The 24,533-nt window shown below is 42.5% G+C and overlaps 1 protein-coding gene across 2 annotated transcripts in view; it reads left to right on the top strand.

The window, feature by feature from the left end:
• The window catches only part of cdk6 (cyclin dependent kinase 6), a 35,242-nt gene that overhangs the window by 628 nt on the left and 10,081 nt on the right, over positions 1–24,533 (top strand). The window contains exons 2-5 of one of the 2 annotated variants that reach the window (XM_056399309.1): positions 830–1,174; positions 4,654–4,789; positions 9,739–9,906; positions 23,504–23,613. In XM_056399309.1, the coding sequence (XP_056255284.1) occupies positions 951–1,174; positions 4,654–4,789; positions 9,739–9,906; positions 23,504–23,613 (638 nt within the window). In that variant the 5' untranslated portion in view covers positions 830–950. Of the gene's footprint in view, positions 1–7; positions 1,175–4,653; positions 4,790–9,738; positions 9,907–23,503; positions 23,614–24,533 lie in introns of those variants that run through there. The other variant, XM_056399310.1, reaches the window with a different exon arrangement.

Genomic DNA, 24,533 nt, shown 5'->3' with positions numbered 1-24,533 from the left:
AAAGTGGGGGGTATATTTGTGCAGAATTTGATACCAAACATGTCTTTATGAGGCTGCAAATTTTGCTTTACAACCCAATGATATTTTAAAACCCGAAATGTGCAATTCCCTGATTTTTTAGTATTTTATTTTAATTTGGCTGTTTGACTCCATGCACAATTACATTAGAATAAATTAGAGGAAGCCATCCAAGCTAATGAAAACACCCTCTAAACTCAACTCCTAAATTGTTTCATACATTTACAACGATTTGGGGCTTGAAAGGCGAGTTTTACGGGGTTTTAAATGGACTGTTGGTGTAGGAAGTGCAGACAATGCAATCAGACAGCCACGTGCTCGCCAAGTTTTGGTCGCCTCAAACATAAACTTTGATAAAACCGGACAGGTTAAGCAGTTAGTTGGTCATTTTACTAACCTGAAACAGCTTGGTGGGTAATGTTTGTGCTCTATTTTATGCGTGTTCTCTTTAAATCTTCTTGTTTAATTTCCTTTTAACAGTAAGACAGCCCACATGAACATAACTCCAGCAACCCTGCATGTGGAGTGAAATTTTCAACGCGCGAGACAGCTTATTTAATGCAAAGCTAGCTTTAAAAAGGGGCGAAAACGTGGTTAATTTGAATTATTTTACATTACTTTGTGTTAGTGGTAGGAGGACATGAGTTGCTGTGCGTAATAGGAGGAGGAGTGGACGTTGGGACGCAACGCTGCTCTTGTGTTGATAGTCGGAATAAAACATGACAGTCCTGTTATTGCCTACCTGGAGCACAGTTTGACCATATCTGACAAAGATGGTGTCTTCCTCCATCTGTGTCTCCCTGTCATCTAGGCATTGCATGTGCCAACTTTTTTCTGTGAATATGCCTTTGTGAGAAACTCTCTGGCTCGTCACCCTCGCCGGGATTCCCCGCAATATTTTCAACAAGAGAGGAGAAAAAAAATCAGCAAATATGGACAAAGAAAGTATTGGTACTCAATATGAGCCTGTGGCCGAGATTGGAGAAGGCGCTTATGGGAAAGTGTACAAGGCAAGAGATTTGAAGAACGGGGGACGCTTTGTAGCCCTAAAAAGAGTTCGAGTCCAGACGGAGGAAGAAGGGATGCCTCTCTCCACCATCCGGGAGGTGGCAGTACTGAGGCAGCTTGAAGCCTTTGAGCACCCCAATGTTGTCAGGTAAGTGAGGGGGAGAGGTGGGCAGACCAGTGTGTGTGTGTGTATGCATGTGTGTATGCATGTATCAAAGAGAGTGGGGGAGAGGGAGAGATGCACAGAGTGAGAGAAATTGTGTGTATGAGACATAGACACTCCACTTCCTTTTTGATGGTCTCTGGTGGCAACAGTGCTGCCTCATATGACCTTTAAGGGTAAGCCTGCATTCATACTTGTCCACTGTATTTGTAGCAGAAGTCCCTCTGACAGTTTTATGCTGACAATATGAAAATGTTGGTTGCACAAGAACAAGGCTAGCTGGTTGCTGCCAATATTAGCAGACAGTAGGTGCACACCTGTCACACCACGAATTTCACAGTTGTCATTGTTGTCTACTTTGTTAGATTCCTGTCTAGTTTGAAGCCCCGCCTTTTATTCATGATCATTGGTCAGAACCAGTCGCACTGATCCATGTCATGCACATATCTCTAAAAGAAAATAAGTCCACTCTGCCTAATAAACACAAGACACGAGACATCCTTCCAAACTGGTAGCTTACTCTCCCCCTTTTCCCTGAGAAAGGTCGCTGCTCTGTGAAGTGGAGCAGTGTGTGCATATTTTAAATATGTATATTTTAATGCATGAAAAGGCTTGGAAAAAAGATATCATGATGTCAATGAGGCTACCTGTTTAAATATAGGATTGGATAAAAAGAAAAATCTAAACTCTGATCAGGTAGTGTTGTTAGGTAGTCTGTCTTGCTCAAGAGCACGCTGACAGGGCAGATGAGTTGATGAACACACATTAGCTTGGAATGTATGAAAGCTGGCCTTTCTAATGATTTAGCCTTAGCCTTTGTGCAAGATCTTTATAGCTTACATTATTTAGTATATTCAGTATCTGTGATGAAATATTCTGAACTGAAAGTTCACTCATGAGCTTATTACAGACTTTATGTAAATTGAATCTACTCAGGTGTCATGACATCACCCAAGGAAAGTTGTAAGAGCACTTGGGATGCATTTCTAAACATTTCTATCTGTATCTAATCAGTAGACCATTAAATGACTATACAACCAATTAAAAACAAAACATGTCACAGGTTTGATGCATTTTATAAATATATATATATTCCATGCTAGTGTATTCTCATCAATCCACATTTATGCTGTCAAAGTGCCCATGAGCAAGATGTTAACGCTCTCCTTGCTCAGTTACCGAAAGTCAGTCTGGATTTACTGCATATAACCATTTTACAGACAAATTGCATATAGCCCAGTATTTATAGTTCCCCTCCTCTCCGCTCTGCACACAGAGGCCTTTTTCTTTCAGTTTTGTAATGAATTGTTCACTGAGAGGTCAGTAGTCAGATACTGCGTCATATGTTGGCACTAGTCAAGGTCTGACCTTGGTACTTGTTTTATTATGGAATATTGAGTGCTTTGGGATTGAAGGGGAAGTTCTAAATGGATGTTTCAGAAACATGGCTAGTGCCCTTGTGCCTTTAACAATAATTCCCCAGTGTATAAATGAATAGTGGAGAATAATGGTTATAGTTTTCTCTTGAAGGGATCACAATGGGTTTTGTACTCACTTGAAGACAATTACATCAGTGAGTATTAAAGTTGTCTTTGGTCAGTTTTATTTAGTTGTTAAATTTAGTTTGTGCACTACTGTGAGAGCATGTGTTTAGACAATATGCAGTAGCATTTGTTGCAATAAATCGGTGCAAGAGTGCAAACTGTCAAACGCACTGAACCATCAGTAGGAACCGCACTATCCTCCAGTTTAGCCATGCAGCATTTCCAAGCAGCTCAGGCCAGGAAGAGTGCATTGTGGGCCTTCTGTGTGACTCCAGGCAACCCCTGGATGTTTGTAATGAGGCCCATTATTCATTCCATATGTTCAGTGTCTGCTGAGAGCCCCCATTGTAGCCCAACAATCGAGCAGTGAGGGGCGTTTAACCCCAGCGCTTCAAGAGGAGGACGCCGTCTATTCTGTGACATCATGCACAGCACTAATACCTTGAACGAATCGCCTCTCACTCACCATTCTGACTCCAGCATTTCCAAGTCCACTGATTACAAGGGTGTTGGCATAGACACATGATGCCTCGTTGGATAGGAATGAAAGAGTTTCCGGAGAGATTTAGTCATTTCTTTCCATGCTTCAATTTTAAACAGCTTATGTCGATTAGCTAGTTTGAATTATAGCAGCACATGCATTGAAAGCATTGATGTGGCATTGAGTAGGATCACTATGAATTCATATTTGCAGCAACGATCATGTAGTTAAGTCTCTTAAGTGTCATTATTTCCTCTCTTCCATCACTCTTTGTATTGAAGGTTGTAAATTAAGTAAGATATTCCTCGGTACATGTATAGGTTAAGGCCAAGTCTAAGTAATGAGAGACAAAATGAGCCCTTTTATGTTTCGTAGCCTACAGATTTAAACCTTACCCCATCATTGCCTCCTTCACATGCACTTAAAGATAATACTACTATACCTTAAAGGCAATGTGATTACAGTAATCCATTACTTGGTAACCCATGACTGACGACACATGTGTCTGATGAAGATCCATCAAGGATCCCTTCTTCTCCTCTGTTATCCTGATGAAAGATGCTGCCTTTGCCCCACTCGACTTCCCATAGAGCATCAGGAGTTGTCATAGTGCCGGTTGAGGAATGCTGCTTGTGGTCCCCAGCTCTTTGAAGAGGACATACTGGATAGGTTTTTTTCAGCTTTTCACTAAAGCCTGCCTTGGCAGTTCTGCCGACATAATCTGGATTCTTGGCCTTAGTTAGTTGCCTAGTGAAACACAACCATAAACACTGGGGTTTGGAGCTTGATGGTCTTGAATCTTCAAAAGCTAAGCACGGAACTAGGGGACTTTTTCAGAGTAACATGAAAAGAGTGATATTAGTACAACTTGCAGGAGATTATAATGATCTTAAAGTGTGTCTACCTTCTGCTGCAGGTTTGTCGTAGGAGCCCTGACATAGTAGATGGTGTATGTTTTGTGTCCTCATATCTTTGGTGCATCAAGATCCTAGACTCTTTACTTAATAAGACATTTTGACTAGACAAGTTTAAACAGTAACCTTGACCATTGCACTTTGTTTTCTTGAGAGTCAATATTGTCATTAGTTACTCATGTGTTTGACATGTCTATTTCTTTGTCTGAAATCACTTACTGTTTTTCTAGATTGTAACATTGCACATGTCATTGAGGGTCCAAAATAGTGATGATTTACACAGTATGTCTGAACTATTCAATGTTTATCATGAAGGGAATATTGATTGACTGAATGAGGGGGTGATTTCAGATGACGTTTATTTCTATTTGACTTATATGATAATGTTCATATCCTTTATATGAAAGACCAGGTCACCAATGAAGACGGTCAAGATATGATCCTGTAGTCAGAAGCTTTGTTGCAGCATTTTCAGCACATGAAATCAATTATATTGATCTCCTCCACCTGTTCCTCCTGTTCTAGGTTGTTTGATGTGTGCACGGTCTCTCGAACTGACAGAGAAACCAAACTCACTTTGGTCTTTGAGCACGTGGATCAGGACCTGACCACCTACCTGGAGAAGGCCCCTGACCCCGGAGTACCACCCGAGACCATCAAGGTAACCATTGCTATTGTTTTCTAGAGGTACTTGGGAAGACAAATACTATTAACTGTGTCTTTAATGGTCAGTGTAAGTGACATTTCTTTGTGTCATATAAAAACATAAGTGATGAATACATTAATAATATTCCTAAACACATTTCAAAAGATGGAAGAACTCAATTTGAAATATTACTTTCAGTTTCCAATTGAAATATGAAGGAAACTATTTACTAATCCTCTGATGCATGAACATTGCATGACCGCAACGTGTGTGTATGGCTGTAGTGAGCTCCTTCGGCTGGAGACATGGAGGACAGAGTGCGGCTCCCTCCAACATCAGAGGTACCAGGGCATTTTGAAGGGCAGCACATGTGGCAGATGGGCTCCAAATTAGAGACTCCATGCCTTCTCTATTTTCACTTTACCCTCTCTCTCCAGATTTACAATGTATTACAGATGGTGTGTGTGTGTGTGTGTGTGTGTGTGTGTGTGTGTGTGTGTGTGTGTGTGTGTGTCTGTGTGTGTGTGTGTGTGTGTCTGTGTGTGTGTGTGTGTGTGTGTGTGTGTGTGTGTGTGTGTGTGAGAGAGAGAGACTAGATTTAAAAAATCTTCCCTTTGTGTTTAAAAAAACCAAGAGTACTCAATTTGATGCCAACAATTGTCTTTCACAGTTGTCCTCTGTGTCAGCCATTCTACTGAAGGTGCAACACATTCAAATTCAACACCACTATCAGTTTCTCCAATTCATTAAATAAATCCACCAAGTATCCACTTACACTTTGCCAAGAGGTCGGAAGTGGATGTGTTGGCAGCTCCTTCCCTCTGTAACTGTCTTCTTTTATTTTAATCTTTCCCACACAAATCCCTTTTAAAAATCTCTATCGTGTTTCACCCCAAGGTCTGTAGATACATCGTGGACAGTACTGGAGGCCTGTATCTCTATTTTTGGACAGAGAGGCCTCAGAGTTTAAAGTGTCATATTTGAAACAGAGAAGTTGTGGAAGCTAGAGTAACCGTTGGTTTTCACCCCAGGCCTGGGTTTATGCTTAAAAGTTTTGTGTCGGGCCATAATGTCGGCGGGATGCTGTGCAAGCGTAGACGAGTAAGGTAGATCCCACCTGAGGCTTTCCCAGGGTTTTTCACTGAATCTGATACATTATGTGGTACTGTAGTTTCTGTGGATGTGTTGTTACACCTCAAATGTTTACGTTCTACTGCAGTAGAAGAAGATGAAAGTAGAAGATTTACATGACAACCTATAACTGCATATGTATGTTATTATTCACTATTTGCTTTTTGACTGTTGAATATTCATACACTGGCACTAAATAATTTATTGATAGTTGTTCATTAGGTATGCATTTGAAAACCATTCATAATTATTGATATTGATAAATTAATCAATTGGTTATTGGGCATTTGGCTTGATAAATGGCTGCTTCACTGTTTCCAGCTCCCAATGAGTCATTAACCTGTGGATTAATGATAACTAATGGATTATTGGAAGGAAGTAATCATTAACTGTAGTCTTAAGTCACAGATATACCTTGTGTTTGAACATGAGATCTTCGGTTGAACTACTTTTTGTGGTGGCGTAAAGGCGGTGGTACGCTTGAAATGAACTAGTTCATATGTTGTATCGTTCGACTACATCTGTTGGCAAAAGCGTTTACAGCTGTTCCAAATGGCCACACTCAAGGGCGTAGTGAAAAGCCTGCCGTCATAGAAAGTGGTGAGACACAATATTCATTAAAATGGGGATAACACTGCACACTTTTGGACAGTCTCTCTCCTCAAAGGCAACAGTGGTGTCACACTTGATTTTACTGTAGGAAGTATTTTGTGAAGAAGGAAGAAAGAGCTCAGGATAGCAGCTTGCGTGTAGGGTTTTCTTTTGAAAGTCGAAAAACTGGATATTAACCCCCCCCCAACCCCCCACCCCCACACCGGCGCAATTCTGACGTTGGAAAAGTTTGGGAGAGGAGTTTTCCGACGCTGTCCAACAAGGACTTTGTTTAAAGCATACTGACCCCTTAAGGCACACCTCCTTCCTTTGCTTTCTCCTAACATCCATACAGCCGGAGCCTTGAGGGGACAAAAGGACAATGAAGGAGTGACAAGATGACCCAGGCACCATCCCCTGTTATTTCTAGGACAGTGGATATTGCACAGTAACCCCCAGTGTGCCCCCCTCCTGCCCCCCTCCTCAATAACTTCATCTGCCCCTGGGTATACCAGATGACACCAGATTATGTCCAACAATCCCTCTAGCCATCTGATTAAATGCGTAACTCCTCAGTGTTATCCTTGAATGCCCTAAACCAAGGTAAAACATTCATCCTCGGCCAAAGACCCTAAACCAAAAAGAACAGGCATACTTTTCCTCAAAACCTATCTACCCCCAGCACCAGACACCCCACCCTGGCCCAGCCTGTCCACTTCAGTCCCCCACCCTCCACCACCCACTCAGCCTTACTTAGACTCAAGACCCACCACATGGTCATTGATGAAAGAGGCCCTCCTCCAGGAATCAAATGAGCTGGAAGGACATCAAGCAGCCAGGCTGCCCCAGCCTCAGTGCTCCTCAGCCGGGCCAGCGCTTGGGTCTCACCCACCCTTCTCTGTCGCCATCGTCCAAGCTTCCACAACTCCATTCTGTGGGCCCATAAAGGGGGAGGTTAATGAAGCATGGGGAGGGAATTACACTAACGCTAACCGGCAGATGTCCCATATTGTGCCTAGCTACAATAAACAATATGGCTGCCTCTGGTACATTTGCATTAGAAAGGGAGGCGCACTCAGAAAGCCATGTTTTGACTGCATCTTGCAGAGGGCTGACTACTTTTTTTCTTGGTCCTCCTGTTTTTTAGGGTCAGATCTGTTGCCTTTTTGTGTGATTTTTGTTTCCTCCTGGCCAAGTTGTTTGTGGGGTTTTTTGGTTGAGGTGTTGCCAGTTGAAGACAGTTGTGTGTTGAGCAACTCTTGTGAGTTTCTTTGCTGCTGGAGTCAGCTTTGTGTTGTTTTTGTGTGAGGTGGATCACTTTTGCACTCTGTGTCACATGTGATCTTAAACTTTGAGGCAGTATTTGACTATTTTAATTTCCAAATGTTTGATTTCCCACAGGCTGTGCTGCAAGTTATGCTGTTTAAAATAGTTGACATATTTTGCGGTTCTCCGCTGTGAGGGTAATTGATACAGCAGAGAAGATGGCACTCAGGCCAAGGGGCCAAGATTGTTTGTGTGTTTGTCCAAGAGTCACACTTCTGAGATAATTAGTGTTTACTAGGAAATGCTTCTGAAAGGAAGCACGGTGAAATGGCTATTTAAAGCAGAGAGGAACTGATGGAGGGGGGGGGGCATGCTATTGTGTCAGCCACCCTCAATACACACACACACAAAATAACCAACTGCCTGCCTCTGTCCTATGGCCCTGTCTGTCTGCTGCCCCACTCGCTAGGTCATGGCTGGATGGAGATGTAGAAAGGAAGGTCTGTTTATGCATCCTGCCTGCCCTTGGTCAGAGGGCACCCACACATGTGCATACTACACACACACACACACACACACACACACACATTTAGATGCACATGTTACATTAACACAACCCCAGGGGGACATTCAGTTTGTGTGTGTGTATACATGCGCGCACACACATCAGTCCCCATCTCTACAGTGCTGTGGGGGGGGGGGGCCCGTCTCCTCCACTATGGCCAGCACAGCAGCCAGCCCCGCGCCGTTTGCTAATGTTTTCTGCTTGAGTGTGCAGACCCCTTTGACTCACTCACCAGCTGGTCGGCAAGTGAATAGAGCTGCGGGCTCAGGTCCATGTCACTTGTGAGGTCTTGGCGGAGGGTTTTGGGGGTGTGTGTAGGGGGCATGTGTGTGTGTATAGAAGAGAGTGTGTGTGTATTTTGGAGGGGGGTGTATGGTCAAGGGTGCAGCACACCCAGCATCACAGTATTTCACTTCACTAACATCTCTTTTCTCTTTCATCTCCGCATTGTTCCCTTTAACACGGTTGGTTTTCAAAGAGACTAAATGATTGTTGAGATTTAACGTTTTTAAATCATTTTTGTATGTTATTAGGTCTTCACCTGAAATAGTCCCTAGATGTTATTTGATCAAACAGTCTGTCATAGCTCTGCCAAAACCACCTCACCACAATTCCTTGTAATAACTTGTTATTTGTTTACAGGTGCAGGACCTGTTTGAGAGAAATTCGGTTTGAAAAGAACAAGTCTAAGCTGGTTTCGACATAGTTCATTCCTGTTCGCACCAGTTTACTTTTGTTAGTTTTTCATGGATGCAGTGCCTATGGCCATTTCTGAGGTCAGCTTTTGGGCATAAAAAGAGAGCCAACGCCAATTAACTCAAGCAGGACAGCTGCTGAGAAACAGAGATCCATGCTTGTACAGAGCGGGGCCTCTCCTTGCCTCTACCATTTGTGTGTGTGTGTGTGTGCATGTGTGTCAGTTATCAAACATCTGCCACAGTCAACAAGAAAAGACACAGGCCTCGTCTGGTTAACTCCCTCCCTACCCCAATGTTTCAGCCATTCTACTTAACTTCTCCTACAGGTCCCATTCAGGCCTTTTGTTGCCTGGTTTAGCTGAGGAATTAATTCAAATTCAAATGTTGCTGTAGAGGTGCAAGGTCATGAAACCATCTGTCTTCGACATTTTGTAAGGACAATTAAGGCAGAACTTTGTAGGAAATTAAATTCATCAGGTCAATTTTAATCATTCAGAGCCACCATATGAAAAATCTGATCAAACTGAAACCATCTGGTCTGTGCCGTTTGCTCAGTCTCACACTCATTACTGTCATCTTATCATGACCTTCAACCTTGACCTTAATATCTTCAAACTTAAATCATCCTCATTTTCACTTCACTGTAATAATTTGGTGTCCTTGTCCACTGTCTCTCTCTCCTTGTCTCTTCCTTCCGCCTTGTTGTCATACAGGATATGATGTACCAGCTGCTCCAGGGGCTGGACTTCCTGCATTCACACCGCGTGGTCCACCGTGACCTAAAGCCCCAGAACATCCTGGTCACCAGCGGAGGACAGATCAAACTGGCCGACTTTGGCCTAGCCCGCATCTACAGCTTCCAGATGGCGCTCACCTCCGTGGTGAGTTATGTTGTTCGTACATCTGAACACAGTGGGACTCATTCAATAGTTTCTTGCAACAGAGTTCTCAAAACAAACACTCCCAAATACTGCGAGCCCATGGTTTCACAAAAGATGAACCAAAAGTGGGTCGCAGGATGTTTTAACTGGGTCACAGACACAAAAAGACTTGGACAGGGGAATATTACATGATCAAATAAATGGAGGGTGATGACGTTATGTGAAGTTTTTGACCTGGTACGAGTGGAGTTCTTCTGCACCTGTCTACTTTGGTGAATATTAAATACACTCCTTCATGCTTGTCAGCTATTTAAGTGTCAGATTCCAAATCTCTTTGTCAGCATAACCGGCATATCTCTTGCTGGAATATCATTTTGCTGTAACATACTCATATAAGTTTTTGAGCTTTTTTTTAACAGACAGGAGGCAACATATAATTGAGTAATCTAGATACTTTTTCAAATAACCACTGTAAGCACACTTTGATTTTTGACTCGATTACCAATGGGTTGCCTCTTTCTTTTATTCAAGTCTAACTGACCTAGAAAGTGTACTCTGGTGTGCGCATTGTGTCTGCTTTTCAGATTTTTACAGTACTACAACACTGACAGCATCATTCTCATCATGACTTCTTAATCGAGACACACACACACACACACAGAAACACACCGCCTTGAACCCTCCCATCTCCAGAGAATTAAATGAAAAGGGTCTAATGTGATGTAGCGGGCACTTACAGGGCATCAGCGGGTAGCTCTGCAGCACTGGGCCAAATGATAGGGTTTCTCTGTGTAAAGTGAGAGCCAAGGGCCCCCGCGGCCTGTCTCAGGAATCCCTCAGTGGTTGTCGCAGACAGGGATGGAACAGACGAGGAGAGACAGACACCCCTCCCTTCCCAGTGTCGGTGCTTTGATGTTCAACTGTTGAGCTCTGGGCTCTGATGACCAGATAATATAGAGAGAGACTGAAAGGAGTCTTTGGAAGAGCTTGAAATAAGGAGAGATGAGACCTTTAAGATTAAGGTAGCCAGCTCAGTAGCTCCATACCTTTTTTTTTTTTTAAAAAGCCTTTATTTGCCAAGAGAGGGTTTTGTTATCTGTTCCACATTCACACAGACACATGCATGTATGCCTTTTAACTCCTTCGCCAATCAACCTGACCAGTCCCAACCTATCAGGTGCATTTGTTTTTGATGAATAATTCGTGCTTTTGGTTTGTTTCACTTTGTCTGAGTGTGATACTAGACAAGACAGAGGTGTAATCAAACTGACAAAAGTGTAAATAGCATGAGGAGTGTAAGAGACAAATATTAAATACTTGGTGTTAGCCAGGAGTGATTGACCTACTTTCTAAAGTTACCCAATAAGCAGCCCAATACAATATAAATACAACAGTGTAAATAGGTTAATGTTACTCAATCAGCAGATGAGGCATCAGAATAACATGGGAGTTCCGATCAGGGGTTGGAGCTGACGGCTCCAAGTTAGCAACACTCAGGAGAACATAGTCTCTCATCCAGCTGTGCAGCATCTGCCCAGCTACAGTAAATATAAACATCCTGTGGGAAAGAACGCAAACACTTATTCTTCTCTCAGCATCAGAATAGACTGGCACACGCGTCCATGCTGTTGCCACTGCTCAACAAGAGATGAGCAGCCGGGCTGCTGGACACCAGCAGGTGCTCCTCCCTTCGTATCAACTGGAAATGACGTATATACTGTGTGTGTCTCACTACATAAAGACTTGTGCTCTGTGACGGATTTCTTAAAGATGGCAAATGCGCAATTTTTTGAAAACCATAACATAAAGCAGTTTAAGTCATGGTAAATCTGGTTCATTGAGAGTCAAGTTAAAAACCTATTACTCTGCATACAGCAACTCAGGTGCTGGTGACAACATGAAATCCAGCAGCAATGAAACCCTCGACACCCTACCACACACAAAAAGAAGCCATGTTATTTACTTCAGATTTCTTTATTGTACTAATTAAACATAAGTGAACTACAACATTTTGTTCCATGGCTTCATCTTAGCTTTTTGCAATATAGCAGCTTTTCACTAAGGTAGCTCATTCAGCCTTTGACATGTTTATATTTCTTGGCGCACAGATAAAAGTAGCTATAATGGGCTATTTTCAAAAATGTATTCTTAATTTATATTTATTATACCTATATTATGCTTATTATTCATTATTCAGTCATTATATGAACAATAGATGAGTTTTAGATCTCAGGAAGCCAAGCCAAGCAACACATCAGAGGAAAACGTAACGTTTGTTCAGTAGAACCAGTAATGAATACAAATTTTAATTGGAATTTATTTCGATTTTTGATCACTGATGTTGTGAAGATGCGGTTACTGATAAAGTGATTGTCACTATTATCAGATATCATTTATAAGAAAGTACTGATAAATATCTGTTTTAAATGTCAGGAGAGATTGTTGTCAGTTGTGGCACTGACTTTTTTCTCTTTGAGTAATGTGTGATTGTAGTCCAGGCCCCAACCACTAATTTCTCAATATCATTATCAGGGGTAATTTCTATGATTAAGATAAGTATTTTCTCGGTTAATGTCTATAATTTATCATTCCGATAATACACAGCTGACTCTCAGAGGAAGTCATACCTAACCCTAAAATTTATATATAATTACAAAATATTCAGTACAAGTGTGGTTTCACAGGAGGTTTTGTTCTGTGAGTAGATTTTAGACTTTATTTATGACTAGGCGAGGGCACATTTTGTCGAGGGATGAATACTTAAGGGGAATTCACCTTTAGTTTTGAGTGACATATATCAAGCCCCCGAAACTACTCGCACACACAGAGGCACTTAACATGTGAATCTGTTTGCACACAAACTCACACACTTATTTCCTTCCTCGGTTATAGAGATTGGGCCACAAAAATGAGATGGAAGGGGTGTGTGTGTGTGCATGTGTGCGTGTGTGTGCGCATGTGAAAGAGAAAGAGTATGCGTGCGTTACTGCATGCATGCGCAGCAGCGGAGCGCTGCAACGTGAGCACGGGATCTTCGGTTCCAGATGAATGTTCCTGTGTCTGGAATCCCCCTATCAGTCCAACACACACACACACACATATACATAAACACATGCGCACACACACACACACACACACACACACACACACACACACATGCACACACACAGTCTCCATTCATCCATTCAGTGTTTCCTGCTGCTAATAAAAGCAGATAATCTACACTGTTTTGCAGCACACATGTACACAAATACACACACTGTTTAAGAGGATCTTCCCCTTTGCCCAACAGACCAGCAGTTACTTATTTAGTCACCTAATGCCACCGTTACTGGCAGACAGATGGGCTTTGGAGAACTGCTGTTGCTTAAGCGAACAAGACACTTCTCTCTCACTTTCAATTTGATTCATTTAGCACTTCTAGAATGACAAGATAGCTGAAGTGAACATTTGCATAAAGTCGTCAAAAACAGTCCCTCACTCCTCTTTTTCTTTCCAATGTCTCTAACTGAAAGTAGCACTCTTGTTCTTTCTGCTGATGATTTACCAGCATTGTTGAACTTCTCTTTTTGTGATGAATTTGCTTTTCTCACCAAGCAACGTTTTGGCTTGTTAATAAGTCATTGACAAAAAATGCGATCTGGGTGTGTGTATAAAAAAAAAAAACGTGTGGATTCTGGGTGCATTTGAACATGCATGGTTGTGTGTCACTGATGGTCCCATCGCCATCACTCACCTACTATGTTGAGAGAGAGAGAGAGAGAGAGAGAGAGAGAGAGAGGGGACCACCCATTGGGTTGGTACAGGGGTCCAGATTAGGCTGCCCCTGGCAGTCCCTAGGGGTCTGTTGCTTTGTTGATGGTTTTTTAATGACCCCAGTCTGGCTACAGCCTCATTGTGCTGCCATGAGTGACAGGCAGATGGGAAAAGCTGATGGGTTAATCTGACATACCAGAAAAAAGTGGAGAGGGATCTTTTCTCAGTCCATCCCTCTGAGATCCGATTTCTGCTAAAGCACTTTAGGGAAAACCATTTCTTTTGATGTTGTTTGAATTCGGAATAAAAAGGTACCGCAAATTTTTATACAAAATACAACAACGAAGAGTCCGCAGTGTTGCAGAAATTCCTTTGTGTACTGGAGTGTTAAAACATGACTTATTAACATTGCGCGAGTTTGATCAAAGATCCTGATAAATATTTGAAGTTAGAAGGAAGCCTTCCATCATCTGATGTGGACTTGTCTAAATCAAAGTGGAGGAACATTAAAATGAAAACATCCTAAGGCTAAAAATAGCTTCTAACTGGCCGAGTGTGGAAAGCCTCAGTTAGGTGGGTCAGTCCTAACTTTAGGACTCCTAAGTATTTAGTCTAAGAGTAACTACTGGCTCTTAAATTTGTGAGAATTTAGATGTATGAGTCCATAAACCTAGAATCATTCAGCTGCCTCTGGCATTGCACCTTTTCACATCACTGTATTGGAAAAATATAACTTGTTTAAATACAAATAATGAACTTGATTGAGGTCAACCCCACCTATTCTTGTAGTGTAAGAGTTCTCTCAGTTCCTCAGTAAAACTTGTTCTCAGCAGCTTTGTGAATAGCTCTTAAGAAGGGTGTCTTAGCGAGGAGCTTTTAGCTCCATTTAGAAGGACTGAATATGGTCCTTGATCTGGAGGGGACAGAGGAGTAGAGGTTAGGTCAGGTGTTCTTTTAAAAACATACAAAAGATAACCTGCAGGAACCTGACCGTGGTGGTCTTTCTATTGTCACCGTCCAAACTTTGGCAACCATTATAATACAAGGCTGACTGGATGGTCCCATGAAACCCATTAGTTTCCACTCTCATGCATGTCATGCGCATGTCTTTGCCTGTCAAATTGGATTTGGAAAACTCAGGGGGAATGCCACCAGACTTTAATGTTGGCACTTCTTGTTGTGTTTTTCTGGTTTGAAACCAAAATAAACTGAAGGGTTGCCCTAATTTACAGGAGACAGCAGGATAACTTTATTAGTTAATAAATAAATTAGTTCATAAATATTTGTATGATATTAAATTTATGACTTTATTTTTAAATGTCTTTCGTCTTGCCTCTGAGCTTATCTCTTAGTCTGGTGGTTGAGTTACGTGATAGCCAAAGGGAATTTTACGACTCTTCAAGCCTGGTCTTTTAAGTCTTGTTCAGTGAAATAATTGCTTCTACTTTTTTGTATACATAACCCAATGAACCAAATATTATCAGTCTTATCATTAGTTGTTCTTTTTTTTTTTTTTGAAATAGTATCTTCTGAGACAATCTGTACAGTCACTGTCAGAGTTTCCAGGCAATGTTGTTGGTGACATGCAGAGGAGTGAAATTGTTACCTGATCAAAGGTATTTTCCCAATTCTTCCCCTAGTTCCCTCTACTTATAGGCCTCCCACTACGTTTACCAGAATAAGACACCCATATCTCAGACGACATTAAACAAATTGAAACCAGATTTCCTGCCCGCGCTCGAACAGCAGACGGGCTTTTACAATACAAAGCTTTCAAGAGCAGTCAGACTCTATTCAGTCTGGATTTGTATTTTCACTGTGAAGGTGTTTCCCATTTCTGGGCCCTTCTTTGACTGAACATCAGTTAAATCTGTGGGTGTGGGTTAGGGGAGAGGGAAGATTGGTGTGCTCTCACTTGTGGCACGTTATGATAATCATATGCGATGGTGATGATACTGCAGATACGACGTCTTTCAGGCAAACATTGTTGCTCGTTGATAATGGGTTTTCACTCCTTTGACACTTGCTATTTTAAGTGGAGCTTTCAGACAATGATTTGAAGAAAACCTCGCTTCAAAGCATGATGTCTCTGGGCTCCAGAGTATATCACAGAGTATATCATACATGCAGGTTCAGAAACGAAGAATGATGAAACTGAAATTTCTCAGTGATGACAAAGGACGAACTGGACAGTCATGTCTGTGAATCTGTTCCTTTGCCAGACAATGTGTTTCTACTCTGGACCGACCAAAAAGCAGGCAGGCAGGCAGCAGTGGGGAGAGGGAGGGGGAGGGGGGGAACCCTTGCACTGCACTGCACGCAGGAGAGCACGTGCAGCACTCTCTGGGAATGTTTAGATATCTCCTCAAACGGCTCCGCATGGGAAAAAAAGGAAAAGTCATCCTCTATGCTTTGACTGCAGCCGGCTGGAGCAAAGGGGCTGGCCCCAATTTGACATAAGCAAACACACACGGTACACTCACTCAACCACACACACACACATAAATGAACAGGGATATACTGTACATACACACATTCAAGCGCAGACAATCGCATTGTTAGGAGTGTTTGTACACATGCACACAAATACACACCCTCACATGCACTGTGCAGTTCTCCAGTGTGTCCCCCTACACACACACACACACACACACACACACACACACACACACTCTCTCTCTCTCTCTCTCTCTCTCTCTCTCTCTCTCTCTCTCTCTCTCTCTCCTCTACAGTTCACCGTATTAATTGTCGACGGTCTCTTGGCAACCTTCCTAGTTGGGAAAAGGGGGTACTGATTGGTGTGCGCATGGTGCATGTGTATACACATATACACACACGCGCACACACACACACACACACACCGGCATCTGGATATTAAAGCCTTGTCTGTACCAGCAACGGCAAGAGGGAGAGGAGGGGGAAAAAAAGAGAAAAAATTACAGCATATATCAGGAATTTTCCAGCTAATGATGTGCGGATGTGGTAGCACTGGAGAGAGAGAGCCACTGACTGTGCTGTCTTTGTTTCGCTCGCCGAGGGCCCCATGCTGCATTCCTGTACGCTGTGCATACTTTGGCAACAGTTGTGGTGCCCCTTTTTTCTGTTTCACTGTATACAGTTTGTGTGCTGCTCTTGCACTTTTCTTTCTGGCGCTGTAACTCTGTCTCTCCCTCCCTCCCTCTGTCTCAATCTACCTCTCCCCCACCCCATCTCTCTCTTAAATCTTCCCTCTTTCTCTCCTTCCTTATGTCCTTTCTTGGCCCAGTACAGCAGTATTGTTGCGACTGTAAATTGTCCTTTATGCAGAACAAAAGAGGGAAAGTGAGGGAGGAGTGAAATAATGGTGTTTACAACATGGCTGACTGTTGGAGCTTCGAATGGGGCCTCTCTGGAGACACAACATCATAGCCTCAGCTCCACTGTTCTCTCTGAGCGCATAGTTTTGCTCATATTATTATTATTATAACATCCGCTGCTTCTCCCATATGTGGCCTTCCTATACAATGTGTAGCCTTTATCGCTTTTCCTTTGAGATTCACTTAGGAAGGCTTTAATTTGAGGTGGATTGCTTTCAGGAATGTAATCAAATTCTATCTTAACACTCAAAGTATGAAACACTCGAGCCATTGAGAATGAACTGCACTGCATGTTTATTCCTTTTTAGTCAGTAACTGTCGAAAGTTTAAACTTCCAATCATTCTCTTATTGATTCAATCAACAACAGTTATATATAGCCTCTTCTGCATCCGAAGGATTTGTCTACGAGTGTGCATGTGTGTGTAGATGGTATGTGTCTGTGTGTGCAGTGGTGCTCTTTCATCCTGAGCTTCCTCAGTGAGAGAGAATGTAAACACGGGCCCCTGGCCAAGCTCCATCAGCCCCAGTGCCTCCGGTGCTGCAGCCCTTAGCCCCGGCCTCAGTCATCCTCATGGGATCAGGTCACTGTAAAGATCCATATGGAGTGTGACACAACGCTTGTGTCATGACAGTGGTGGCGAGAGTTGATTTAAAAAAAAAAAAAAAAAAAGAAGAAGATAGAGGTGAGGGATGAATGAATGTGGCTCTTAACAAGTCCATGATTTGAAGACTAATTCTGGTTTATTACAATATGGTTCTTATTTCTATAGTATTTATAATTTCTTTAGGTTATTAAAGGTTTGTACTCATGAGAGTCATTGATGAGATCCAGGAACATGGCGACATGACCAGAACAAAATCTGATCAGTCAAGAAATAAAAGGGGTCAGAAAGGAATAGTTTAAAACTTTGGAAAATATGTTTATTTGCTTTACTACGGATAATGAATACCACTCATGTCTTTAAATATGTAGCTAGAGCCACCAAGCAATTAGCTTAGCTTTCAGTCAAAGCAGGGGGAACAGCCAGTTTATCTCCGTACAAAGTTTGAAAAGTTCTTGTTTTACTGTTTTAAACGAAGAACATATACAATTATTGAGCTTTTAGATGCTGGTAGGCAAATGTTAATACCTTTGGACAGAGCTAGCTACCTAGATAGGTTAACTCCTTGCTGTTGTTTCATATTCAATGGACAGACATGGGAACGATATCAATCCTCTTCTTTATCTCTCTGCAAGAAAACAAATAAGAGTATTTCCCAAAATGTCGACCAATCCCTTTAACCATATTATCTAACCCATTTAATTTGGAGGGGAACTTGAAAGTATGCGCACCTGAAATGTACAGCAGGTCGAAGTTGAACAAAGTTAGTCTTGAAACTGGACACTTTGTTTGGCTATCGAGGTTGTTTAAGACTTGCATGAGTAAGTTGCGGCTTCCTTTTCTTGACCTGATGAAGAAACCTCGGGGTAAGAAACAGAAGCTGCCCTCGTGAGATGCTGCTGCGTTCTCAGGGTTAAGCAGTTTGGTGAATAAGTTTTCAAATTAGGAATAGGAATGATTACAACATCTACAAAAATGAAAAACGTTATCCATTTAACATCAAACACATGCTTCAGATAACTTGCATACATTTGCAGACACTCAAACACAAAAGCATTTGGCATCCAAGTGCATTGGTCCAGGCAAAAGCAGGTGCTCTCACAGTCACGTGCAAGTGCTCACACATAACACAAACCAAACGGACCCGTGCTCACATGCATGCACTCCATTGTCATACTCCTCCGCTGTGCATGCGCAGTGCACTGGTGGCACAGGTCCGGATGTTGCATGTCAGACGGGCTTGGAGGTCCAGCCCAGGAGGTCTGGAGGTCCTCTGGGGCAGGAGAAGCCATTTCCTCCCCAAAAGCGGAGCGGAGAGGAGAGAGCACCAGTGGGGAGGATGGTGGTGGTGGTGGTGGTGGTGGTGGTGAGGGGGAGGATGCTCTCAGCAGAAAGGAATTCCCAGAATGTTGTCCTTTAATCTGGAGTCAGCCTCTCACACTCTCTCTGTCTCTCAGTCTAACTCTCTCTCTTCGCTCCCTCTGCTTTATCTGACTACCTCCAGCTTTTCTGTTACCATGAGGGAGGGGTTGTGTGTGTGTATGTGGGGGGGGGGGTTGGATAGGCAGAGAGACGGATTGAAAATGCAAAGCAGCTGACCTAAGGGCGAAACACTGTGTTGCACAGTTTTAAGGCTGACTCACTGTCTCTGTGTCTTGACTGTCCAACATACTCTGTGTATGAGTCTGTATCTGTTTTCATGCAGCCCGGACAGGGGAGGGAGAGCAGGAGAGGGTAATGAAGGGATATGTGAAGCAGAACAGAGAATGAGAGGGGTGAGAAAGAGAGGCCAAAGAAGAAGGAATGCAAACGTGGTTGGAAGAAGAGGAACGGAAAGGACAGAAAAAAGCAACATTGCAATTGGAGCATGTCCTTTTTCTTTTTTACAACTGACGATGTGTTATCATCTCCTTGTAAACGGTTATTAAGTTGTGTGTTTAGGCCATGACTCAAAGCATGTTCTTTTGTCTGGGTAATAGTTTTGAGATATTCAGTATAACAGACTTGAGCCTTTAGTATTTGTGGAGAGTGTGAAACTATGTGTATGATCAAAGTGCATTCATGGACATTACAGGCTCTCCATCTGTTACATGTAGACTTAACTGTGTCTCAGACATATGTGTTTTACAGACTCAGGGGCTTAGAGAAACAGACAGAGAAAGAGACTAGAGAAGGAACAAGAGATTGTAGGAGAGAGGGAGGAGGTAGGAAGAAAAGGGTGAGGAGGATTGCTGAGTGGAAAGCAGTGCTGACAGTAGACTGTTTGTTTGGAAATGAAAATGAGCACCCTGAAGCTTTAAATCTGAGGTTTGAGATGAGCCATTTGAGGCGGCAGGCAGTTAATGATTTGAGAATATTAGGCATTAGGTAAATCAAAGAATAGCGGGATACTTATTCAGTTTAAAAAGTAAAGTGATTTTTATTTTCTCAGCAAATCTCTTGAAAAGACAAAAATCAAGAACATTTTGGTCATACTAAAAAGTATTGCCTGCGTAGGCAAAGCCTGATATAGCTTATTAAAAGTAATACATGAGCCACACTATTGCACTGTGTGTCGGCATCTTTTATTATGATGAGTAGCTTATGTTGAGTCAGTGCCACATACATCATCCTGGTACTGTAAATACTAACTAGTGTAAACAGTGTATTTTAGTCTGCAACTGAAAACAGTCTCGAACCACATGCACTAAATAACCTACTGTACCCAAAAGTTTAGGAAAGATTATATATTTGTCACCCTTTAAAAAATAATCAGTAGGGGCAAATGGGCTGAGGTTACAGAGTAATGAAGTCAAAATTTTGAGAGACTTAATGAATTAATGCATTGTTGGTTTTGGTCTTTTCATGGTATTCACTGACAGAAACAGAAACAATTACGACAGGTTCCTTTTTAATGCAGGATGGAGTGAAAGACCACCTTGCTGAAGCTTCACTGCAAAACCAAAACTACTGAAACAGTATGCGACAGTGTAAGTAGTCGGGTGTATTTACAGATTGCAATTAACCTTAACGCATCTATCTTCCGGTGTGTCTGTGAGTGCATGCATGTGTGATATATATGCCTTAATCTGCAGTTGTGGCCAGGTTTTCGAATAACTCTGTGTTGCACTGAGGCGGATATACCCTGAGCTCTAGATCTGTGGTTCTTCCTAGAAGGCTTGATGTGAGCGTGGGTTCACCAGAGCCCTGACTTTTGGCTCTGCAGGGCTACAAACTCCATGTAGTAGACTTAAGTCACATGTATTTGAGCCTGCAGCTGCAAGAGGTACAGGAAGGTGCTGATTGGGTCATATTGTCACTTATGCATCCATCCCCATTTTAAAACGACTTGCATTTGAATGTTTGATGCTTTTAGCAAAGCCAAGTCTTGAATGGTAAAGGGGAAATTGAGATGTGATGTGCCCTGGCTAGATATTAAGTGGAGCACTTGCAAAGAACTTGCAGTTAAAATCATTGAAAGTCAGAAAAAGAAATTCCTGCAAAAATGAAAGCAATGCAGTGTTGAATTGTTAAAAAAAAAAAAAACATCAATGACATTCGGTGGCCTGACTATATGGGCAGCTGTACAACTTCCATTCATGTTTTTTCTTTGAGGTTTCGCTGTTCTAAAAATCCTCAGTGACCTTAACAGTCAGTCTGTTCATTCTCAGTGTATATCTCATTTCTGGTCACGTGGCTGAGCCGACACATCTCAGCCAACTAGCCTCAACTTCCTCCCTATTTCCACTGAAGCAGGAAGCAGGAGATGAGAAAGTGTCACACATCTGCAAAATGCAGCCCCCGGCTCTATTAATAGCGTCATTCAGTTTAGAAGAAAGAAATGTGACTGAACTTTTTATTCCTCTTATCAGTATCAGTGTTGACTGTGCCTTGCTTTAGAATTCCAGCTTGGGGTACTGTTTGGTCAGATTGCAGGTTTTGCTCAGATATATATAACTTCCATTTATGCTACGATTATGAAAAATGCCTATTTTGCGTTGAATTCCTAGGTGGGTAATAAGATATTGCCCTAAAACTTGACTAGATGATAGTTGATGACAGTAGATGATGACTAGATAAATGGTAACATCAGTGTGCAATCATGCTTATGGTGACAAAGCTAACACGCCAATGCTTACCAGTTGCCCCGTCTTAGTTTAGCATGTTAACATTGGTTACTTGGCACCAACCACAAAGTACAGTTGAAGCTGATGGGAATGTCATTAGTTTTGCAGGTATTTGATTATAAATCAAAGTTTTTGGACATGTTGAAATTTTGGCTTGATGATGGCGCTAGAGTCTGTGAATGTCTGTGGGAAATTACATGGCAATCCATCCACAAGTTGTCCACTGAACCACAAATCTCAGCCTGTCTGTGGCGCTGGAAGAAAAATCTGAGGATAACCAAAGTCAGCAGGATTCATCCTCTGGGGATCATGAATATCTGTCCAATTTTTTTAGCAACAAATGTAATACTTGTTGAGTTATTTCAGTATGGAACCAAGCGGTGGACCACCTGGCTGACTTTGCCATAGATAGAGTCATACCACAAACATAGCTAAAACATAACGGGAATTAAATTAGGCAAAGACCAACAAGTGCGCTTATTGAAATACAGGGAGAAAAATCACGTGTTTTCCTGGCAGGATTAAAATCACTGATCAACACATGTAATACATCATCCGACCTCCCCTAGTGAAAGAAATCCTCTCCAAAAGTCTGAACCTTAAAGTTATGCGTGTGCTGACTCCAGCTCAGGAGGCACTTGAGCACATAAGCAAGGACCTGCTTCACTCTTTATTAGTTCATATTTGGCCATCTACATCCTCTGAAGATCATTGCTCTCATATTACCCATACGAGCATGTGGATAACATCTAATCAGGGTATCATTTCCTCATACCCCTGCAGTGAGTCCAAGCCAGCTAATAAAGATATCTAGGTGACACTGCTCTCTTTTTGCTTACAAACATTCGCCTCCGACTCTAAGATCCCGATAAGCACTCTGCAGTGCCTGAAGGGGGGACTGCAGCCAAAAGCTGTTGGAAAAATCTGGAGTTTAGGAAAGCACCTGGAACCAGTCCACTCTCTTACTAGGGGTCACTGAGTTTTGTCTGGAGGCTTTCCCTACTGTAGCTGTTAACAATACTGCTGCTTTCCTGCAGGCTATGGCTACACATATTCTCTCACACACACACATGCACACATGCACGCACGCACACACATTCAGAGCTCCCCATAGAGTTACAGGGACAAATGTGGAAACCATGCTTAGAGTGAAGTGGCACAAAATGGCTGCCATTATACCTCAGGTGGTTGTTTGACACAAGACAGGAAGTGTTGGGTAGTTTTTTTTTGTTTTGTTTTTTTTTTCTATTTTGGCAGGAAGAAGTGGTAGGGTGGGGTTGTTGATATCAGTTAAAGTCAACCCCATTACCTCTTCATGTAGACATGACATCTGCCAGGTTTAATCCAGTATATTGTTCATTAATGTAATGGGTTGCATACCACGTAGACGCGCGTATACTGTATGTGTAGGTACAGTATTGTGTGTCCCTGGTGGATTGCTGTGGAAAGACTGTGTGATGTGGGTACACCAAAACGGGAGTAGGGAGACATGTCCTGCCAGATATGATTTCATGTCTTACGTAAGCCTAAGATGGGGGCAGAGAAGCATTAACCCTCTGTGTGTGTGTGTGTGTGTGTGTGTGTGTGTGTGTGTGTGTGTGTGTGTGTGTGCGGGTGTGTGTATGAGCCCCCTAGACAGTGACATTTACCTAGCGCTGCTGGCAGGTAAAACTACATGGGAAAAAACTGGAGGTAATTTGTGTTTGTGTCTGTGTATGTAAATTTTGACAATAAGCGTCTTTATGGATTTCTGCTGTGTGTGTGTGTTTGTTCAAGGTGGTGACACTGTGGTACAGAGCCCCAGAAGTGCTGCTTCAGTCCAGTTACGCTACACCAGTGGACCTGTGGAGTGTCGGCTGCATCTTCGCTGAGATGTTCAGGAGAAGGTGAGAGCTGCAGAGAGCACGGAGCCAACCTGAGTTGTTTTGACTGAAATGTCGATGTCATTTCTCAGACTGAAAAGTTCACTGGCGCACTGTTTTACACCTGTGTAGGCTTATCGGTGCATTTCTGGAAAAGGGAGGGATCATCGTAGAGAAAGCTGTGGGGAACTTTAGAAGCATCTCTCAATTAGCACAACACCAGACCAATTCGGGCAACTCGGGTGTTGGGGGGGGGGGGGGCTGAAAAGTTTGGAGATGTGGTCAGCGATTTAGAGGCCTGGAACCAAGCTACCACTATTCACACATCATTATTTTCAAATTATCCCTTCATTCACCCACTGTTCCGCTTTCACAATGAAATCACACTAAACATTTACACCTCCGCAACTGACAACTGACTTATTAAAAGATTAGCATGTACCATTTTAACATGGAAACAGTTTCACACACTCACTGACCTGCATCAGCACAATGTCCTCACTACATACAAGCTCACTATTTATCAGCCACAGTGAACTTACTCTGCTTTGTGCATGACTTGTACTCTACTCAACTCTACTCACTTTGGGGACCAGGTACTTCTCTCCTCACTGCACACCGTATCCCGCTAAATGCAGCATCATTACTATGAAGACGTTGCTCGAAGCGTCTTCAACGTGACCCACGTGCAGAATGGAGGATATCGAAGGGGTACCAAACAGAGAGTACCTCCTCAATTGACCACAGTGTAGTTTTGTGGGTATAGCAAAATGGCGGGTTTGTTTAGATTGTCCCATCTCACATAGTGACGATTTTCTCTGGCCAAATCGGTAGTCTGCAGTGTCTTCACGTCATCTTTTGGTACCACCCCAGCTAGCTTCGAACCACGGTGGAGGTGATACAAAAAAAGTACCATGTATCAGGTACTGTCCACAGCTTTTGCC

Source organism: Seriola aureovittata, chromosome 16 (assembly GCF_021018895.1).
Source record: "Seriola aureovittata isolate HTS-2021-v1 ecotype China chromosome 16, ASM2101889v1, whole genome shotgun sequence".
Lineage (NCBI taxonomy): Eukaryota > Metazoa > Chordata > Actinopteri > Carangiformes > Carangidae > Seriola > Seriola aureovittata.
The sequence above is the reverse complement of the archived record's forward strand: the minus strand, read 5'-3'. Positions and strand labels throughout refer to the sequence as shown.